At 35.5% G+C, this 19,327-nt stretch overlaps 1 protein-coding gene across 1 annotated transcript; it reads left to right on the forward strand.

Annotated features, from left to right (window-relative positions):
- Positions 1–1,366: 1,366 nt before the first annotated feature.
- On the forward strand, positions 1,367–18,656 carry cyth4b (cytohesin 4b). Its single transcript, XM_083523357.1, has 13 exons — positions 1,367–1,546; positions 5,105–5,187; positions 7,039–7,103; positions 7,188–7,254; positions 9,059–9,177; positions 9,875–9,955; positions 10,241–10,353; positions 10,701–10,849; positions 11,240–11,351; positions 11,773–11,849; positions 11,960–12,031; positions 14,043–14,197; positions 16,351–18,656. Exons 1-13 carry the CDS (start codon positions 1,528–1,530, stop codon positions 16,433–16,435), a joined length of 1,197 nt encoding a protein of 398 aa, XP_083379483.1. The 5' UTR covers positions 1,367–1,527; the 3' UTR covers positions 16,436–18,656.
- The last annotated feature ends 671 nt before the right edge of the window (positions 18,657–19,327 follow it).

A 19,327-nucleotide genomic window follows, 5' to 3' on the forward strand; every position in this document is an offset into this window, starting at 1 on the left:
TCCTGTTTAGATGTGAATTCTGCATGATTTCAACATCTTGCACGAATACTGATTGCTGTATCTGCAGGGGTTTGAAGACTGCACTACAGCTACATCTACTGGCCAAGAGTGGAATATCTTCCTGCGGTGCAGAACAAAATATTTTGACTTTATTCTCGTACTGCTGGGATTTTATTCTCCCACTAAAATGCCGTCGTATATACACTATATGAACAAAAGTATTGGGACACCTGTCTTTTCTAGCCATATGTTGTTCTTCCCAAAACTGTTACCGCAAACTTGGGGGGCACACGGCCATATATGATTGGATGCAGTACCATTAACTTGACCCTAAACCTGTTCCGGCATGATAATGCCCCTGTGTAGAAAGCAAACTTCTTAAAGATATGGTTGACATGGGTTAGAGTGGAAGATTTTTAAAGCCCTACTGAACACCTTTGGAATGAATGTGAAGGCTGACTGAACCCAAGGCCTCCTCACCTACATGATTGACCTGACTTTACTAAAAACCATCGTGTCTGAATGAACACAAATCGCCACAAGCACACTCCACAATCTAGTGGAACATCATTGGGACTAAATGTGAAATGCGATGCTCAAAAAGCACATACCATACTTATGACCAGGTGTCCACAAATTTTTGGCAATATAGTGTATGTGTGTGTAACCACCAGTAGATGGAAAAACTTATTAAAGTTCAGAATTTGAAGTGGTCTTGTGAATACCTCATTCTACAAGTCAACTTTCTACTTTCTATAACCACATTTTGTCCTCCTCCTCTTCCTCCTCCTCCTCATCATCAGGATATGTCAAGTGTCATATTCCTCTTATACTACATATTGTAAATGCGTAAACAATTCATCGCTTATGTTATAGCAGCTATACACCACATCCATCCCCTTATCAGCTTCTCTCCTGACATCAAATGCAACCTACCATGACAAACAAAGCCTAAGACCAGCAAAAATATATATCTTTTTTAAAACAAGTTTATTCTATTTTTATTTATACAAAAATGCCTTGTAACTGTTTCTATTTTGTGTACATCATGCTGTTATTGATGAAGCTCATAAAAGAATATAATACACATCACTTATTCAGCTACAAGTGACTGATGTCTTCACTAAGAAAACAATAACGTCATCCTTTGGTAAAATGCAGTTACTAATTGTTATGGTTGCCAGATAACCAGTTTTCAATTTCTTTTTTTCCCCCATCATTTTGATTGAAAGCTAGATATAATCTACTCTGGATTATGTAATTATGTGTCATGCCGGTGGCATGGGTGGACTTTCTAATGTAAACCAACCTTGAAAAGTTTTGATCTGGCAACCTGTGTCCACCAGCTTTTATAGAGGAACTAAGAGACAGGCGTTTGCGGCAGATATTCTCAGCTTCTAAGCTTTAGAGATGACTGACGCATGCATTGTCTCACTGTATCTCTGACAAACTAGAGGATCTGAAATCGGAGTGCTTGGACTGAATTTATACATTGTATATTGTTTATTTCAGATCAGTGGATTGAAAATGGACACATGTCAACTGGGTGAGTAAAAGTTTGTAAATCTAAAACAGGAAAATGTATGTTGCCCACCATTATGATTTCAATCAGTGGAAAAAGTAGCTTGTTTCTATTAATTACAGATTTTCATTGATCGTGACTTATTTTTTTAAACGATCACACTATTGCATTTAAAGGCCAGACACGGTGGACACATGGACCACCTCATTCAGTACATGAAGAATTCCCTTTAAACAGTTGATTACGTGTATTATTATTCTCAACTTAGAGAAGGAACAGAATTGTGTAATGCACATCCAAGAGCAATCGAAATGCATGGGCGTGAACTTCCTGTTTATTATTTAATAACATACCTAATGATCTAAATACCTGGCAAATTTGTGTAGATTGTAGATGGTTAAGTGATGAAATGTAATCTGTATGTATAATCCTTAACATAATACGTAACAAGTATGTACGATAAAGTGCAATAGTTTGTTCTTAATTGTCCTCAATTTGTCTAAAATTGTAATAGAAGGTCAAACGAAATGATAATATAATATATTCTATATATGCAAAAAATTTTGGAGCTTAAATAACGGCAAAGGTTATTGGAGCTTACGAGTTACCAGAGAATATATATAAATATTTTCTCTTTGTATTGAATAGAAGGTGGATAGATAGATAATTAATAACTTCCACTTATATCTGAAAATTGTAAATGACGTTTTATTGAACTTTTTTAAAATATATTTTGATTTGTCATAAGTGTATTTAAACCTTTGCACTCTGACTTTTACAAATCTACGAATCTTGATATGTTTCGCCAGAGAATCAGGACATTGTGCTACTTTTAACAAAGTATTCGGTTTGTTGAAGTTGGGGGTACAGTAGGTAACAACTAATTAAAAAAATTACATGTTAAAAAACACGTTAGTTTCCTTTGGGTTTGCTGGCTTTCAGCTTGTTAAACTGTTAACTCTAAATTGCCTGTAGGTGTAAAGTAGAGTTCAATGTGTGTGTGTGTGTGTGTGTAGTCAAAAGTGTATTCCTACCTGTATATCATACCTAGTCTTCCTGGGATAAGCTCCAGGTCCACCAGGATTGTTGCTGTGATAAAGACAGATAAGGGTTTAGTAAAATACAGAACCATTTGTTTTTTTTTTTAAGTGTGCTGCCTCAGAGCTTGAATTTCTTTCCAAGCTCAAATCCCATATTTGCAAAGAAACCACTGGACTCCAAAACCAATGGATTTATGAGTGAGCCCAGTTAGCCTCTGAGTATGGATCAAAAAAAAGAAGATCACAAGTTGCTTTGGATAAAGATCCTGTCAGATTGTTCTTGAAAATGCTTTAAGCCAATGTCCAACAAATGTCTGGATACCTAAACAAGACAATTTCCAAATCAAAAAGTGCTAATTCTATTAAATTTGCTAAACCTGGCTATTATCAAAGTATTGTGTGAATTTGGAAATGGTCCATCCCACTCTGAGAAAAAAAACAGGTACAACTCTTCTATTCCTTGCTGGCAATGGTGCCATCAAGCACATATTTTTTGTACCTTTTGTAGGCAGCTTTTATATAGAAGGTGCCACAGTATTTGTTTTTTATATTAAGTCTTAAAAGTAGTACAGTAGTGATTGAATCTTTTCTAGAATATCCAGAAAAATACATATCAATATACAGAAGGAAAGGAACCAGCCTAATAACAATATTATATTTTAATTCCGATTTAAGGCAAAGGTATTCAACCAAAAATTGTTGCTTTCAATTGTTACATTTTGAACTTCCAAATACAGAATTCCTGTACCATTGGTTTTCCATGTGTCTGGTTGCAACATACCACAACCCCAACAAGAATACAGAAGGCACATCGATCCATGTTTTGATCATTTTTGATACATTTCCTGACTAACATTCAACTGAAGAATGTTGCAGGACTCTACAGTAATCCACTGTAATCCAGTTTGCTGGATTCACCAGTTGATAGCATCTAACCTAGAACATCACCATCTGATAAAACTCATCAAGCAAGACTTTATCTGCCGATCAAGAAGAAAACAAACCGTGCAGAATCTCAGTAGGGTCTTTTACATTCAGAGTCTCTTCTCAAACAATCTAATGTCGATCCCCTGCCACTGTATAGTGGTCACTCACATTACAGTAAGCCCGTTTTTTTGTCCCATATCCTATTGACACAATGCTGAAGCAATACCCATGTTTTTATTTAAGTTTTACAAACTGTAATTCTTCACTATTTTTTCACACTCGCCTCTTGGTTTCGCCTCCGCCGCCCCCCTGCCCCGCCCCCTCAAGACACCTTGACAGCATTTAGACCGAACATAACCACCACAGTTTCCTGTTCATACATTGCAGTTGCTAGATTCTCTGGCCTACCAATAGTACAGATGCATCATGACCATGTTGAAGAGTAATGAAATGAGAATGCATTTAGATGTATTGTTGTCGTTTTGGTCCAATTTCTTAGTTGTCTTCTGTTTTCTATATTTATCTTAGAGAACATTACTGGCTATATTTAAAAGAGAGAACATGGCAGAAAATACTAGCCAGCCACAAGCAGGCATTGCTATGTGGCTAACTGAATATGCTGTGTACTATTTGTTCATTAACATCAGGAGTGTCAAACTATAGGTTGTTTTTTTGAATTTTTTACCAAGGTTTGCCAATGAAGGCTTTCTTCAGAAAAATCTAGTGAGTTAGAATGACGACTTTTGCAGTACCAAGTACCAAAACAGGGCGGTAGCTAGTCTCCACCATTCTGCTCAACCACGTTAATGGTTAAGCATATTTTTTTGCCCAACAGTCACATTTTTTGCTCATAAAAGTGCTGATATTGTGCCAATAGGAAACACCACTGCAAGAGACTTGAGTTTCCTGAAAGTGAGAATTTTTTTTTTTTGTTGTTTTTTTTGAGAAGTGTTGCTAACACTTGTCAGCTCCACCCGTTACACACATACACCCAACGCATGACCACATGCAAACATCAAAACATGAATAGAGGAAGAGACAAAATATGTAATTGTATGTGTTACATACAGATTCTTTGACTGTTCAATAAATGTATGTGATTTCGTTCATTCTTTTTATCCGATTTTCCAAAACATGAGAGAAAATATTCCAGAACATATTTTTGCCTACATATGCTAAAACCCTGGTGAATGTATGCTCTCAGTGGTTAGTGGTTAAGTTTCTGTGGGTGATGATGCCAAGGATTTCGAGAACTACCTCTTGTACCGTTCTCCATAGATAACTACATGGTTATATACTTGTTATAGCAATACAGTATCAGACATTTAAGGTGTATAATTTTCATAAAGCATGCATGTGTTCATATGGGGAAATTCTCAGTGAGAGTTTTTGTTTGTTTTATTAAGCTACGGTTATTTAGCATTTATTTTTAGAATCAATTTCCGGTGGAAGTACTTTATAACAGTCAGTTGTAACTTTTTGATTTTTTTTTCAGATTTTTCATGGGTAAGACTTCAGGATGGGGGACATTGTGATTTCTTCAAAAGAGTCACCAAAGTATTCTACTGTCTAAATATGGTAATATACTGTGTTTCTGTGTTTCTGTGCATCCCAGTGTCTCCTGATTTCTTACCGGAGGAACGGCTCGAGATTGAAAACCTCAAGATGCACAAGCAGGACCTCCTGGCTGACATCCAGGTACATTTAAAAAATCACATGCTATGCTGTATGGTTTGTAGACACCTGAGTATAAGATTCATATGTGCTTTTTGAACATCTCATTCCATATTACCTCCTGTTTTGCTGTTTTAATATTCTCCACTCTTCTGGGAAGATGTTCCAATAGATTTTGTAGTGTGCTTGTGGAGAATTGTGCTCATTCATCCATAAGGGTGTTAGTAAAGTCAGGTACTGTTGTAGGTAAGGTGAGGGTGCAGTCAGAGGTTCAATGCATCCTAAAAGTTGTCTCAGTAGGTTCGAGGTCAGAGCTATATAGCCGGATATTAAAGATTTTCCACTCTAAACCACGCAAAGCATATATTCATGAAGTATGCTTTATGTACAGTGCTGGAACAGTTTTGTGTCTCCAAGTTCAAGTGAATGAGAAACGTAATGCTAGTGCATTCAAATGCATTTTGTACAATTGTGGGCTTCTAACTTTGTGGTAATGGTTTGCGGAAGAACAAAATATGGCTGGAAAAAATCAGTTGTCCCAATATTTATGTCTATATAGTGTAGCTGCTATAATGTGATAACAGAAACTACTTTTTAAATAGTGAACATCGAGCCTCGAAAATTAATCCTAAGTGGTTTAAAGCTGGAATTATTTAAAAAAAAGTTTATTTTGGGAGGGGGGGGGGGGTTCTATTGATCTTTATTCTTTTTTTTCATTTTAAATATTTCTTTAATTAAAAAAAAATCAATATTAATCTTATACTGCCTGTATTTTATTGGACAGGATTTATTCTATAGAACTGTATGTCTCCAACTTTGTCATAACAGAAAAACTATTTATAACTGGGAAAGTCAGGTGTAACAATACTTTTGTCCATATAATGTATGTTCCATTTAGATTTTTAATATGTTGTGGCTAAAAAAAATATTAAATGAGAAAAATCTAATAAAAAAAAAAGGCAGAAAGGTTAATACGATATCTGGATGAAATTATGTGCGTGTCTACAGTTTGTAAATTCTTTTTTCTTTTTATAAAATTAAAAGTGCAACTCAGGTCCGTTCAATTTGAATAGAAGGTTTATAAGAATATACAGTGCAAATGAACGAATGTATGGCTATTGAGTGCTCCTGAGGCGACAGTGATGATATGATGATATGATGAGGAAACCTTGTGAGGAACCGGAACTTAAAAGGGAAGCTCTCTTTGTCTGGGTGACGCTGGACAGTGCGATTGTGAATAAATACATTTTATAAATGTATACTTTGAGGTCAAAGAGTGCAAATGTATCACCAGGAAACAAGTTTATTTTGTCAAAACATGAACTGTTCATGCTGGAGTACAGAACATCTCCATTAACTGTAGAACTGCAAGTTTTAAGTTTAATTTTCAAATAATAAAAATGAATGAAAATCGTCACATGTACATGTCTAGAGCAGTTATGAACTGGAGTGATGCAGCTGAGGCTGAAGAACCGTCAGAGAACTTTAAGGTCACGCCCACTTTGGGTTAAAGTCTGACCACAGATAGAAATACGAATATTTAATTCATATTATCTTTATATATAAAAAATATTATTGTAAATATAAACTATAAACTTAACCTTTAAAAAACACACAGCACATGACCAAATAAATGAATTAAAGTCTGGCTGTATCTTTTAAAAAAAACAAAAAAAACAAAAAAGAAAATGGTTTCAATTAATTAATTGATTGATTATTTTACAAAAATGAGCAAAACCTTTTCTGTTTTTAGTCATCATTTGCTCTGTCTAAACAAATGTTAGCAACAGTGCTGTTTCCATAGTGTATGTGTGTGAGTGTGTGTGAGACGGTGAGTCAAACACTGCTGAACCTTTTTTTTTCTCTTTTTTTTAGAAACTAAAATGGGAGATCGAGAACGTAATGGCCGAAATTCAGGACTTTGAGTCTTCTGAAGAGAAGTGGGTGAACATCCAGCCTTTTCTTCTGACATGGCATTTGTTTTAAAAAGAAAATAAATCATCTTTTGTTTTATTTTATTACAGCAAAGTACTTGAGAGAGGGAAGCAGATTTCTAGGGGCAAGAAGAAATTCAACATGGATCCAAAAAAGGTACTTTTTTTTTATTGCTATCACCACCTACTGTTGACCTTTAGCAGGTATAATTGAATATATGAACGCTTCACTGATCTTAGTACAGATAAAAGGAAATGTTACCTCAACTCAGTCAGCATGAGAAACCAGAGAAATGTTTAGTTTTGAGGTCTCACTAGATGCCAGCTTGATGATGATCTCAACTTGCTGCCTTGTTCACGCTTCAACCAAAAAGGTCAACGGCTTTGAACCACTTTCCTTCCACTCAAATTAGTTTTAGAAGTAACCTTTGTGACAGCAATGCATGAGTGAACCTTCTGCCCCCATGTCTGAAAAAAATAGCCATTTAAAAACGCTGGCTTTGAGTTAAAAAATAAAAAACTGGACTATCTGTAAGACAGAAAATGAAAGAGCCACATCTTATGGTCTGATGCTAGATTCTGGAACTGGTGCTGTGGCTTTCATTTTGAACAAGTGCGGTTTTTAGAAGAAGGACTTTCACAGCAATGCTTATTCTGGCAAGCAAAAACAAGCTGAACCATTTTGTGCTAGAATTCAATAATCTGACAGGAATTTGTTCGCATTTAAGCCTCGGTCTTCACTTTTTGTATACCATTCATCATTATCTACTTTTAAATGTACATGGAGTTGTTTATATCGAGTTCCTGAGCTTCATGGTATTTTTTATACAATGCCAGTGTGGTGCCAAATCAAGTGACACCATCGTCTGTGTGATTGTCTGTGTTGTTATGTATTCGTGGCATATTGATAAATTGCTAAAGCCAAAGACAATTTAGTGTCTTTAAAAAAAAAATCACAAAATACAGAGAACAATCGAAACTAAGAGGAGGTTAAATAAGCTTTAAGTATGTATAGCTAATAATACAAGAATAAAAAAAAGAATATTGTAGTATGGACATCCAGTTTCCTTTATAATGTTGAATGTGATGATAATAAACAATAGAGTATTGATATTATTGAATTGATGGGGATACAAGACCTTCCAGACTGACTGGGACTCTGGAATAAATGTGGACTCATTGTTTATTACTTGAGCCTTAAAACTGGTCTAAGATTATACTGCCTGGTAATTTGCATTTGCCTCAGATTCTACTATTGGGAATTTGCACTTGACTGTATATCTACAGTCCAAAATACTTGACTTGATTTAGATTGGAAGTGGTAGCACCTAAAGTTGAACCAGAACTATCAATTGAAACCAAGCTCAATGGTTTGAAACTTTGAACTCAGTGTTTATGGCTTAAGATTTTATCAATATAAAAAAAACTCTAGCATGAGACTTGACTCAGTTTGGTTCAACTTGGCCTGGACTTTATAGTTTAGCACTCTGAACTGAATTTACAAATCCAGACTCTGGTCTTAACACTGACTCTATGGTTTGAGATTTTGGACTAATTTCAGACTTAATGCCTTAGGACTTTAGACTTGACTCTAAGGGACGGGTGTTGGAATTCAACTCTAAGGTTTGCCAACACTGAATGCAACACAGACTTCACATCTGCAGACTCTTGATTACTTGATTGATAGTTTTACTTGTATTTTAAGGAATTATTTGGGAATTCAGAGAACACCAAAGTGCCTCAACAGTAATACCTGTTTATTCATCCGTTTACTATTTTAACTCTGACCTCTGGAAGTAAGGTAAAGCAAGAAAATGTGGTTACAGACAGCGGAAGAGCCCGAATACGCCAAAGACACATTGCACATATGTCACAACATCTTCATTTTGGTTGTACAACACCATGTTTGTTGTGTGAAAAACAGGTCAATGTCCAACTGGTTTATGCCTCTATTATTCCAGGGGATCAATTACCTAGTGGAAAATAACCTGCTGGAGTGGAATCCCCAGAGCGTTGCTGAGTTCCTCTATAAAGAGGAAGGTCTCAATAAGACTGCTATAGGAGACTTCTTGGGTGAAAGGTAAAGACGTTTATTAATTACAGCAATCCCTAGAAAGACACAGATAGTTCGCTGATGTCTATGATGAACTCTACCATAAATTGTGAAATTATATTTAGAAAGATTTCTATTTTCTTACATATTCTGTATATATACATGTACACCTACAGCTGCAGAACTTCTCTTGTCTGGCTGTCGTTAGCTGCTATATGTATTTCATTCGCATCTTTGTGATCAACTTGTACATATCTTCATATACTTGCTTCATATGACATATGTCATTGTTTCAAGCAATATTTGTTCCCAAAGTGTCACTTTGTTCAATCCAAATCATATAATTTGCAAGCTTCATTATCATACTAGCTCTAAGAACAGATCAGGCATGTTACATATTAGTGTAGTGTAGTGTAGTGTAGGGGGAATGGTGGAGGATTCAAGCCACAGAATCGACATGCTGCCACTCTTGGGCCCTTGAGCAAGGCCCTTAACCCCTTTGTGCTTCAGGGGCACTGTATCAAGTCTGACCCCAGGTTCCGAACAACCTGGGACATGCGAAGAGAAGAATGTCGTGTAATCTATATGTAAAAATAAAGGGTATAATATTCATAATGTAAAAAAGTTTTCTATTGTGTGAAGATTTTAGAAGTTTTCAAAAACGTTGTGTCTGGAATTTGCACACATGCACACAGAAGTAATACAAGCTCTTTAATCTTCACAGAGAGGAGATGCACCTACGGATCCTGAAAGCTTTTGTGGAACTTCATGAGTTTGCAGACCTCAACCTTGTCCAAGCACTAAGGTTAGGAACAAATCTAATAAAATAATAATGATAAACTGAACATGTTGTTTAAATACATTTTATAATTAGAAATATGGATAGCAAATGGCAAATTGTTGTGGTAAAAGAAATAAAAGATGACAGAACGTGTTTGATGTCAGGTGTGATGTGGCTGATGGAAAGCAAAAAAACTGATAATTTTCCAATCTGAAAGTTATTAATTCCTCTTATTTGACATATGCTGATCAATTGTCTAAAACTTAATAAATAATTACAAAACATGTTGAAAAATCTTCTGTCTCTCAGACAATTCTTGTGGAGTTTCCGCCTTCCTGGTGAGGCGCAAAAGATCGACCGTATGATGGAGGCCTTCGCTACTCGCTACTGCGATTGTAATGTAGACGTCTTCCAGTCCACTGGTAAGCAAAAAGGGCATTAGTTTGAATTCATTAATTTGTTATTAATACTAGTGAACAATTGATAATGTCAATGATGGAACTCTAATGAATGAATTCTCAGTGTCACCCAGATGTGGGTGGGTTCCCTTTTAAGTTTAGTTCCTCTCAAGGTTTCTTCCTCATACCATCTCAGCGAGTTTTTTTCACCCTTGTTACCTTTGACTTGCCTATTATAGATAAAATGATAAAGATTCATTTATAAATTCTTAATCTATTCATTCATGTCGAGTTGTCAATTGAACTAAATGAGTGATAAAGCTACCAAAAAAAAGCTATTAACTTGAAAAATGTATGTAATCTATTTCCAGACACCTGTTACATCCTCTCATTTGCCATCATTATGCTGAACACCAGCCTGCACAACCCCAACGTGAAGGACAAGACCACGCTGGAGCGCTTCATCAGTATGAACAGAGGCATCAACAACGGAGAAGATCTTCCCAACGAACTTCTGACGGTCAGAGATCACGCACTCTTGAACACCCTTGAACCTAACAGGCCACATTCAGCTTATAGTACACCTAACAGAAATAAGGAAATGAAAACGATTCGATGCGGAAGTAAAAAGGGTGACGGATGACAAAAGATCCGAGCTCTTGAACTCAAATTACTGTCTGTGCAAAGTTTCATATGTTATATCTGGGTTTTCTTACACCTGTCTGCCACATGCCACACGTAATGACAATATATTTATAGTACTAGACTAATTTCTTATATATTAAAAGCTAGCCATTTTTCTTATTTCCACTCTTTTTAAAAAAGGTCTTGCTTTTAATGTGAAACGTTGGCGTCAGAAAGCTTCTCCACGCTCTCATGTGTTCCTCTTTATTGTCACCCCTGCCCACAGAAACTGTATGAGAGCATACGGAATGAGCCGTTCAAAATCCCAGAAGATGATGGGAACGATCTGACGCACACTTTCTTTAACCCTGACCGAGAAGGTTGGCTTCTGAAACTGGGTGATTATATGGCTTTTACATCCTCTATGTAAGAAAGGCAGAGCTGTTTATTTTTCTTGTCTGATTGGTCATGCAATTCTGTAGAATAAGCGGAATAATACATTTCAGGTATTATGTCATGACCCTTAATAATCTAAGTAGTAACAGTAACTCCATTTAACTTAAGGTCATATCAAATAACGCCATTATTGAGTATTTTTCTTAAGTTTATATATATAGCATATATTACATACTGCACTATACATACTGTATATTTTTTTTAATTTATTCTACATATATTTATTGTAAATAGGTAATTTATGCACTTCGGGTTAGATGCTAACTGCATTTCATTGGCTGTACCTTGCACAATGACAATAAAGAGGAAGCTAATCTAATCTAAACTAATCTAATCTAATATCTGGCTGTGATTGGCCTACAGGTGGACGAGTGAAGACATGGAAGAGAAGATGGTTTATCTTGACTGACAGCTGCCTTTACTACTTCGAATACACCACGGTGAGTAAATTTTTATTGATAGCCTTGTCTGGTATCATCATCATTATCATCATCTTCAATATTATCCTAATCATAAAATCCTGAAAACGTATCAAATGTTTGTCTTGTAGGACAAGGAACCGAGGGGGATCATTCCTTTAGAGAACCTCTGTGTCAGAGAAGTGAACTACACCCGCAAACCGGTGAGCTCGCAAAAACTTTAAAGCATTTTGCTCTCATGCCTTGGTGTACTAACAACAATTTCCGATTAACTGATGATTGATCAATCACTAATCACTTGCACTTCGAGGAGTAAAAACCTCAGGTTTAGGCTATTTATGCTTCTGCTTTGCGCAGGAACTTTAGATATTGCATAAATGTGTTTTTTTATGTGCTTGTGTGTATATCGGTGTGTGGGTACGGGAAAGTACTTTCGATGTTTCGAGATCTGTGAAGTATGTGCCAGACTTTTACATGGCAAGTCTACTGTGATTGCTTCACAGAAAAAACCTTTGCAACTATTCATTTAATGCATTTCACATAACAGTTTCACTCTGATTTCTGTAAAGCCATACGACCTTTTAGGAAAGGTATAGAATAAAGCATAAGATAAATATCATGTTATTAAAAAATATTTAAACTCTCAGTGGTGGATGAAGTACACAAGCCATGTACTTGAGGTAAAGTAAAGATACACTTGGTGGAAACATACTCCAGTAAAAGTGCTCCCTTTGAACATTCACTTGAGTCTTCTTCTTCTTCTTTCGGCTGCTCCTATTAGGGGTCACCACAGCAGATCATCCGTCTCCATACCCCCCTGGCCTCTTTTAAACCAACTACCTGCATGTCTTTCTTGAACACATCCATAAACCTCCTCTTTGGCCTTTCTCTTTTCCTCCTTCCTGGCGGCTCCATCCTCAGCATTCTCCTACCGATATACCCCATGTTCCTCCTCTGCACCAAAACATCTCAATCTCGCCTCCCTCACCTTGTCTCCAAAACGTCCCACATGCGCTGTCCCTTTAATAAATTTCGAATCTTGTCAATCCTCGTCACTCCCAATGAAAATCTCAACATCTTCAGCTCTGCTACCTCCAGCTCCACCTCCTGTCTTGTAGACAACGCCACTGTCTCTAAACCATACAACATCGCAGGTCTCACCACAGTCCTTTAAACTAGAATTTCTCGTGAGTAAAAGTACAAAAGTGTTTGTCTTCAAATGTACTTAAGTATCCAAAGTACTATGATTTATTATGGCTATAATATCTTATTAGCCATATCACCAGTCAAACACTAATTGATATCTATTAAAATTATCACAAGCCCAAAACCTTCTTTTCAACTACTTCAAAACAAATTGTGTAAAAAAGGCCACAGATGTTGTAGCATGTTGGAGTTTGTTCCATGAGTTATTACTCTCAAAATATCATGCTTGCTGTTGAACTGATGCTAAATTGTATGTTCATGCGAAGTACATACCATCAAGCAGCAAATACACAAAAACGATACTCAAGTACAGTAACTTGGTTACTGTCCACCTCTGAGTGAGGGACATCCCGAGGTGAAGCTATGACAACGTGCATAAAATGGTTTATTTTGCAGTCTGCATGTTATCTTAAACTGGATGTTTATTGGTACCTTGAAAGAATATTGCATTTTTCGAGCCCTAGATTTGATTTAAACTGTGCCTACAATAGCTTTTGATTTCTGTTATGTTTTTCTGCTGTTGTAGCCTCACGGTTTGGTGCGATGTCCCTTCTGAAATGGTTTTGTGCTTGTCACGGTTGTAAAGAGAGGTTATTTGAGTTAATAGAGGCACTCTGTTAATGCATAGACAAGCATTTAAAAGGCATTACCTCCAGTCATGTGCCTGCAGAACTGCTACTCAATGAGTGGCACTTTGTGTTTTTTTTATTTTTATTTTTTATATATATACCCGTCTGTGAAAACGCTAGAGTCTGTGGTGTGTGAAAGTCCCAAGGATCAGCAGCTTACTCAATTCAGCCCTTTTGGTACCAACAGTAAGCCATGGTCACAAGGACCATGCTTTTTCCTCCACTCTGATGTCTGACATGAATGTTACTTAAAAATATAGACTGTCTTTTGTATGATTATATTAATTTTGCTGCTGATTGGCTGTCTGGATAAACACATTATTAAATAGAAAAAACAGAATTCGTCGAATCATGTATATGCATATGTGCGTTTTTGCAGTACTGTCTGGAGCTGTATAACCCAACAAATAAAGGACAAAAGATCAAAGCTTGCAAGACAGAGACAGACGGTAGGGTGGTGGAGGGGAAACACCAGAGCTACATGATCTGCGCTTCAACAGCGGAGGAGAGAGACGACTGGATCGAGGCTATCAGGTCACACTCTACTACAATTTAGCCTTCTTCCACTACGATTTGTAGTCTACCAAGTTATTTTCAATGCATTTTTAAGGATTTAAATGGCTCTTTTCTAGTATTTATTGCTTGTTTTATATATTTCTGAACATGATTTCTTGCTGATTATTGCGTACTTTTAGTTATATGTAGGTTAAACTACATATAACGATTTAGCATCACGTCTGAGAAAAATATCAAAAACCCGTTATACTTTTAGAAGCCAATGCACATGCTAGCTAGCAAAAATGGTTATTAGCTAGCTGATGCCAAAATATACTATAAAAATATAGTAACTCTAATGTGCTATTGATTAGATATACAGAACGGTTGAAAGGTTAGAAAAGTCATGGCCTAACCTTTATAGACTCATGATTTGGTGTGTTTAACATGCTGAGTTGCTTTTCTGCTCACCACAGTTGTAAAGAATGCTAGTTTAGCACTTTATTTTAGTTACCGCAGGCAACACACTTTGTTAATGTGTAAACAAGCATCAACGAGGCATTACCATCAGTCATGTGCCAGCTAAACTGATGTTCAATGCCTGCTTTTGGCTGGCAATGTTAATGCTAGCTAGCAACATTGGTTGTTGCTTAGTATTGGACGATTTGTGTGACAGTGTTTAGATTTGTTGGTGGTCTGCTAAGGAGAATTTTGGTTGCATGTTACATATAATTTACCAACAAATCTAAAATAAATACTGTTATTCCAGATGCTGTTGACAGACTGTCATGCATTTGCACAGTAGCTGTTAGTGATGGGCTATCTTACCCTCGATGTATAATAAAACACAGAACAGCCACATTGATGATTAGACACCCAATTATTCAATCTACATATAAACATAAATGTTTCTTTGTAAACACAATTTTATTGTAAATTCCTGAATAATTATCCAGCAAATCTGAGGAAAATATCTATTATGCTTTTAGCTAGCTACCATGCTTGGTTATTAGCTTGCTTATTCTCAATGTTAGTTAAGCTAAAACATTTGGCAACTTTGCTAAAATAATAGAAACTTTCACATTAAAATATTTTCTTGCATTTACCATTTTCTTTAGTAATATAACAAGAAGATATAACAGGGGAAAATATTGATATTCCTCATGCTGTTAGCTAGCTGCCATGTATTGTTAGCCTTGGTGATCTTATTCTCAATGTAAAACATTTTAGAACAACTTTGCTGAATAATAGAAAAAATATTCTGCTTAAATATGAACATTTCATATAATTCTATTTGATTTTCCCGATTTTATTTCCCAAAAATATGAGGAAATAAATAATGATATTCCTGACATTGTTAGCTAGCAGCCATGTACTTGCTAGTCTTGGTGATTAGCTAGGTGATATTCAGTGTAAAGCATTAAAAGACTTTGCTGAAGAATAGAAACCTATTTATCCTGTCAAAATACAAACATTTGATATAATTAATTTTAGTTTTTGTAATTTATGTTAGATGAAATCTGAGGAAAATATTGATAATCCTGATGCTGTTATCTAGCTTCTATGCATTGCTAGCCTTGGTGGTTAGCTAGATATGTAAAGAACAGAAGAACTTGAATAACAGAAACTCATAAATGTACACTGTTTATTTGTAGATAAATGTAGGTTCAAATATTTGAGTTATCTGTCAATACACAAGTTTTATTTGATTATGTATCAAAACCTTATACAAAGTCACTCAGCGAATACTGCGCTACAAAGCCAAAGATATGACCCCTGTTCATGGTATTGACTCAAAAACCACAAAGGGGACTTAAAATTAAAACTTTCCCTGTGAAGAAGTTTCCTTGGGTTGCGACACGGCTGAGGTTTCAGAATGTTTGGTGTGATTAGTGTCATTTTAGTTGCATGTATACATTTAATAATTTACTTGCACATCTGAGGTAAATCTAGGTTTTTACGAAGTATTTTGGAAAGTTAAATGCTAGCTAGCTCTCATTTTAGTTGATAATATTGATAAATTTGTTCATCCTTATAGAAGTTGAGCACATGCGAGGAAAATATTGTAATTGCTAATAGTTTTGGTAACCAGCTATATTGTTGGCTTTAGTAGCAAAGTGAACAGCTTTTTTAAAAGAACAGTTAGATAAAGCTGATATGTTTCTATATTTTTTTTTATTCATAACAAACAGGGCGAGCATCACGAAGGATCCATTTTACGACCTGGTTTCAGTCCGAAAGAAGAAAGTCATCAACCATAAAGCATCAGAGGACTGACCATAGCAGAGCACCAATAGGATATGGAGTGAGATGTGAAGAACACAGCGATCTGTGTGGACAGAAATGTGTATTCATTACTCTCATCGCTGGGATTACCTCGAACAGGAAATGACGAGAAGCAGTCCTTTTCTGTTTATGTTTCTATGGAACTAAAACAGAAGTTTGTAGCAACAAACCCAGGCCTCTTATCTCTTTAAAATTGCCTTGGAAACTCCTTGAAAAAGAGGTCATCTAAAGGCCTTGAGACTGCAGGTTTGAGATCTAAGTATTATGAATGCACTTTCATTGGTCTCCTGAAAAGTGTGCTTTCCTTGTGGGAAATGAAGCCTCCTCAGTGAGATGGTCCATGTAGGAAGTGTGCAGTGTATGTTGTGTTTACTCTTTTTCTTTACAACACACAATCTATTGACTCTAGGACTTAACACCAGCTTAGCCCTTTGATATTCCATCACTTTTTTAGTATTAAACAACTAATTCCTGAAAAAACATGATGTAAATAGATGTAATGCTATAGATTTTATTCAAATCACAAAGCTGAACTGATTTCAGAAGATTGAATACAGAGATTGCACACTTCGGTTTTTAGACTTCTAATACACACATGAGTTTGAGACATTTTTGAGTAAACAATGCCATTTGAGGACATACAATATAATAACATTATTGATTAATACATTTTGGGAATCAAGCTGAATTCTGAATAAGCAAATATTTCCATGTTCGAAATGTTGACATGAATGTTTGACCTTTTAGTCGCCAGCTAATTCTTGAAAGAAAAAAGTCACAGTACATATGAGAAACTATCACTTGACAGTAAAGGAACAGTGTTTGATATGTGTTGATGTTAAAACAGTGCTTTTTTGTGGGGGGATTTGAATTAAATATAAGTTATTAAATATTTATACAATAATTTCCCACACAATTTTTGAGACATAGTAAATTTTTGAAAGGCAGCTCTCTATGAAATGTAACTAGCTCCTGGCTAGAAAAAATAGATACTCATTTTTGAGTCAAAAATGTGTGTAATTTTTATTGAACAACAACAAAAAAATAAGTGCATTCTGGTTTATAGTAAAGATTTATTCAGAGCCACTCAAGCTACAACATAGGTAAAAAGCTACTAGTGGAAAGATTAAATAAATAAATGTAAATAAAAAAAGTATTTCATTGCCTGTATTCCAGCATCGCAATGAATCTAAAAACAACAACTTGTCCATGTTGTGTAAGGTTGAGGTTCTCAAACCTTTTTTGTGTAGAAAATTTTCCAAAGGTCTCCTCAGAATTCAAAAAGTGTTTCAGCATATGCTTACTACAAACTGTTTTCTTAGCTGGAACTAATTGGAACTTTCTGCATTGTACAATTTTTCAACCACAATACATTTTTTACACAATAAACAGAAACACATTTCAATTTGCATCATGTTAATACCATGTACATATTTCCAAACTGAGGATTATTTTATACAAACTACATTCGAATGCAACAGATTTTACACATTTTAAATAAAATTAACAACAGAATGAGGGATAGTTCGATTAAAACCAGATATAACAATGACCAAGATTAAAATAAGCATTAAATGGATAGTTCACTCAACATTTTGTCATCATTTATTCAACCTCCTGTTCTTCCAAACCTGTATGAGGTTCTATCTTGCAAAAAAGAAGAAATATTAAAGAATGTGAATGATTAAGCAGTTGCTAATACCCATTAACTTCCATCAAAATATACTGATTATGTAATTAGTTTAATAATATTATAATATATTAATTTATATTACTATTATTATTGTTTTTATTAGACATTAGACCCCAATTTGAGAACCCCTGGTGTAAATCACAATTTATATCCCACGTCCTACATAAATATTTGCTCCAAGCACCCGAGTGTTTCTCTTCTTGTTGTTACTACAAATGATCATCTAATCTAGCTAGCAAGCTAGCCTACTTACTAGCTAGTTACAAGCTAGCCTACATACTAGCGAAGCCTTTTATGGTAGCATAATTTCATAAATCATACATTTCTTGTAAAGGAACACATGCAAATGCCACCTGATAGTGTTATATAGTGGACCTGATGTGTGCAGGGTCAAAAACAAAATACTTTTTGTGTTTATTCATTGTTGTGTATATATGCATACATATTATTTATATATACACATATAGGTTACATATTTTTTCTCTTATGTGCCATGTGTTTATTCTGCCTGAATAAAAAGATTATTTATCATTAAGATAAAATAAGTACATGCTGTACATGTACTTTTCATACATGGGGTGTATTTTATTGTACAATATTTCTTGAAACCAAAGTATTATAGTGAATTACTTTATCGCTTGTTATTATTAATAATATTAAAGATTTTATTTAATTGAATTCATGTCTGGTTATGAAAACCTTCTGGAAGAAGTTAATTTGTGAAAAATGTCAATGTGCTTCACATGACTTCATCTGACACTTGTGCTTTGTAAAAAAAAAAAAAAAAAAAAAAAGGAAGAAGTGTTACCTGAGTTCCTTTTTTTTTTTTGTCTCTTTCTCTCTTACATGCATAGACACACACACACACACACACACACACACACACACACACACACACACACACACACACACACACACACACACACTCTCTCTCTCTCTCTCTCTCTCTCTCTCTCTCTCTCTCTCTCTCTCTCTCTCTCTCTCTCTGAGTTGCCAGGTGTTAATGTGCTCAGTACTTCATGAGTATCTTATAAACTAAAAACTCATTGCAATGTATACACATTTCCCACATTACATACATGTTTCGACTTTCTTTCTCTTTCTCTCCCTCTCCCTCTCTCTCTCTCTCTCTCTCTCTCTCTCTCTCTCTCACACACACACACACACACACACACACACACACACACACA

Source organism: Silurus aristotelis (genome assembly GCF_946808225.1).
Source record: "Silurus aristotelis genome assembly, chromosome: 2".
Taxonomy (NCBI): Eukaryota; Metazoa; Chordata; class Actinopteri; order Siluriformes; family Siluridae; genus Silurus; species Silurus aristotelis.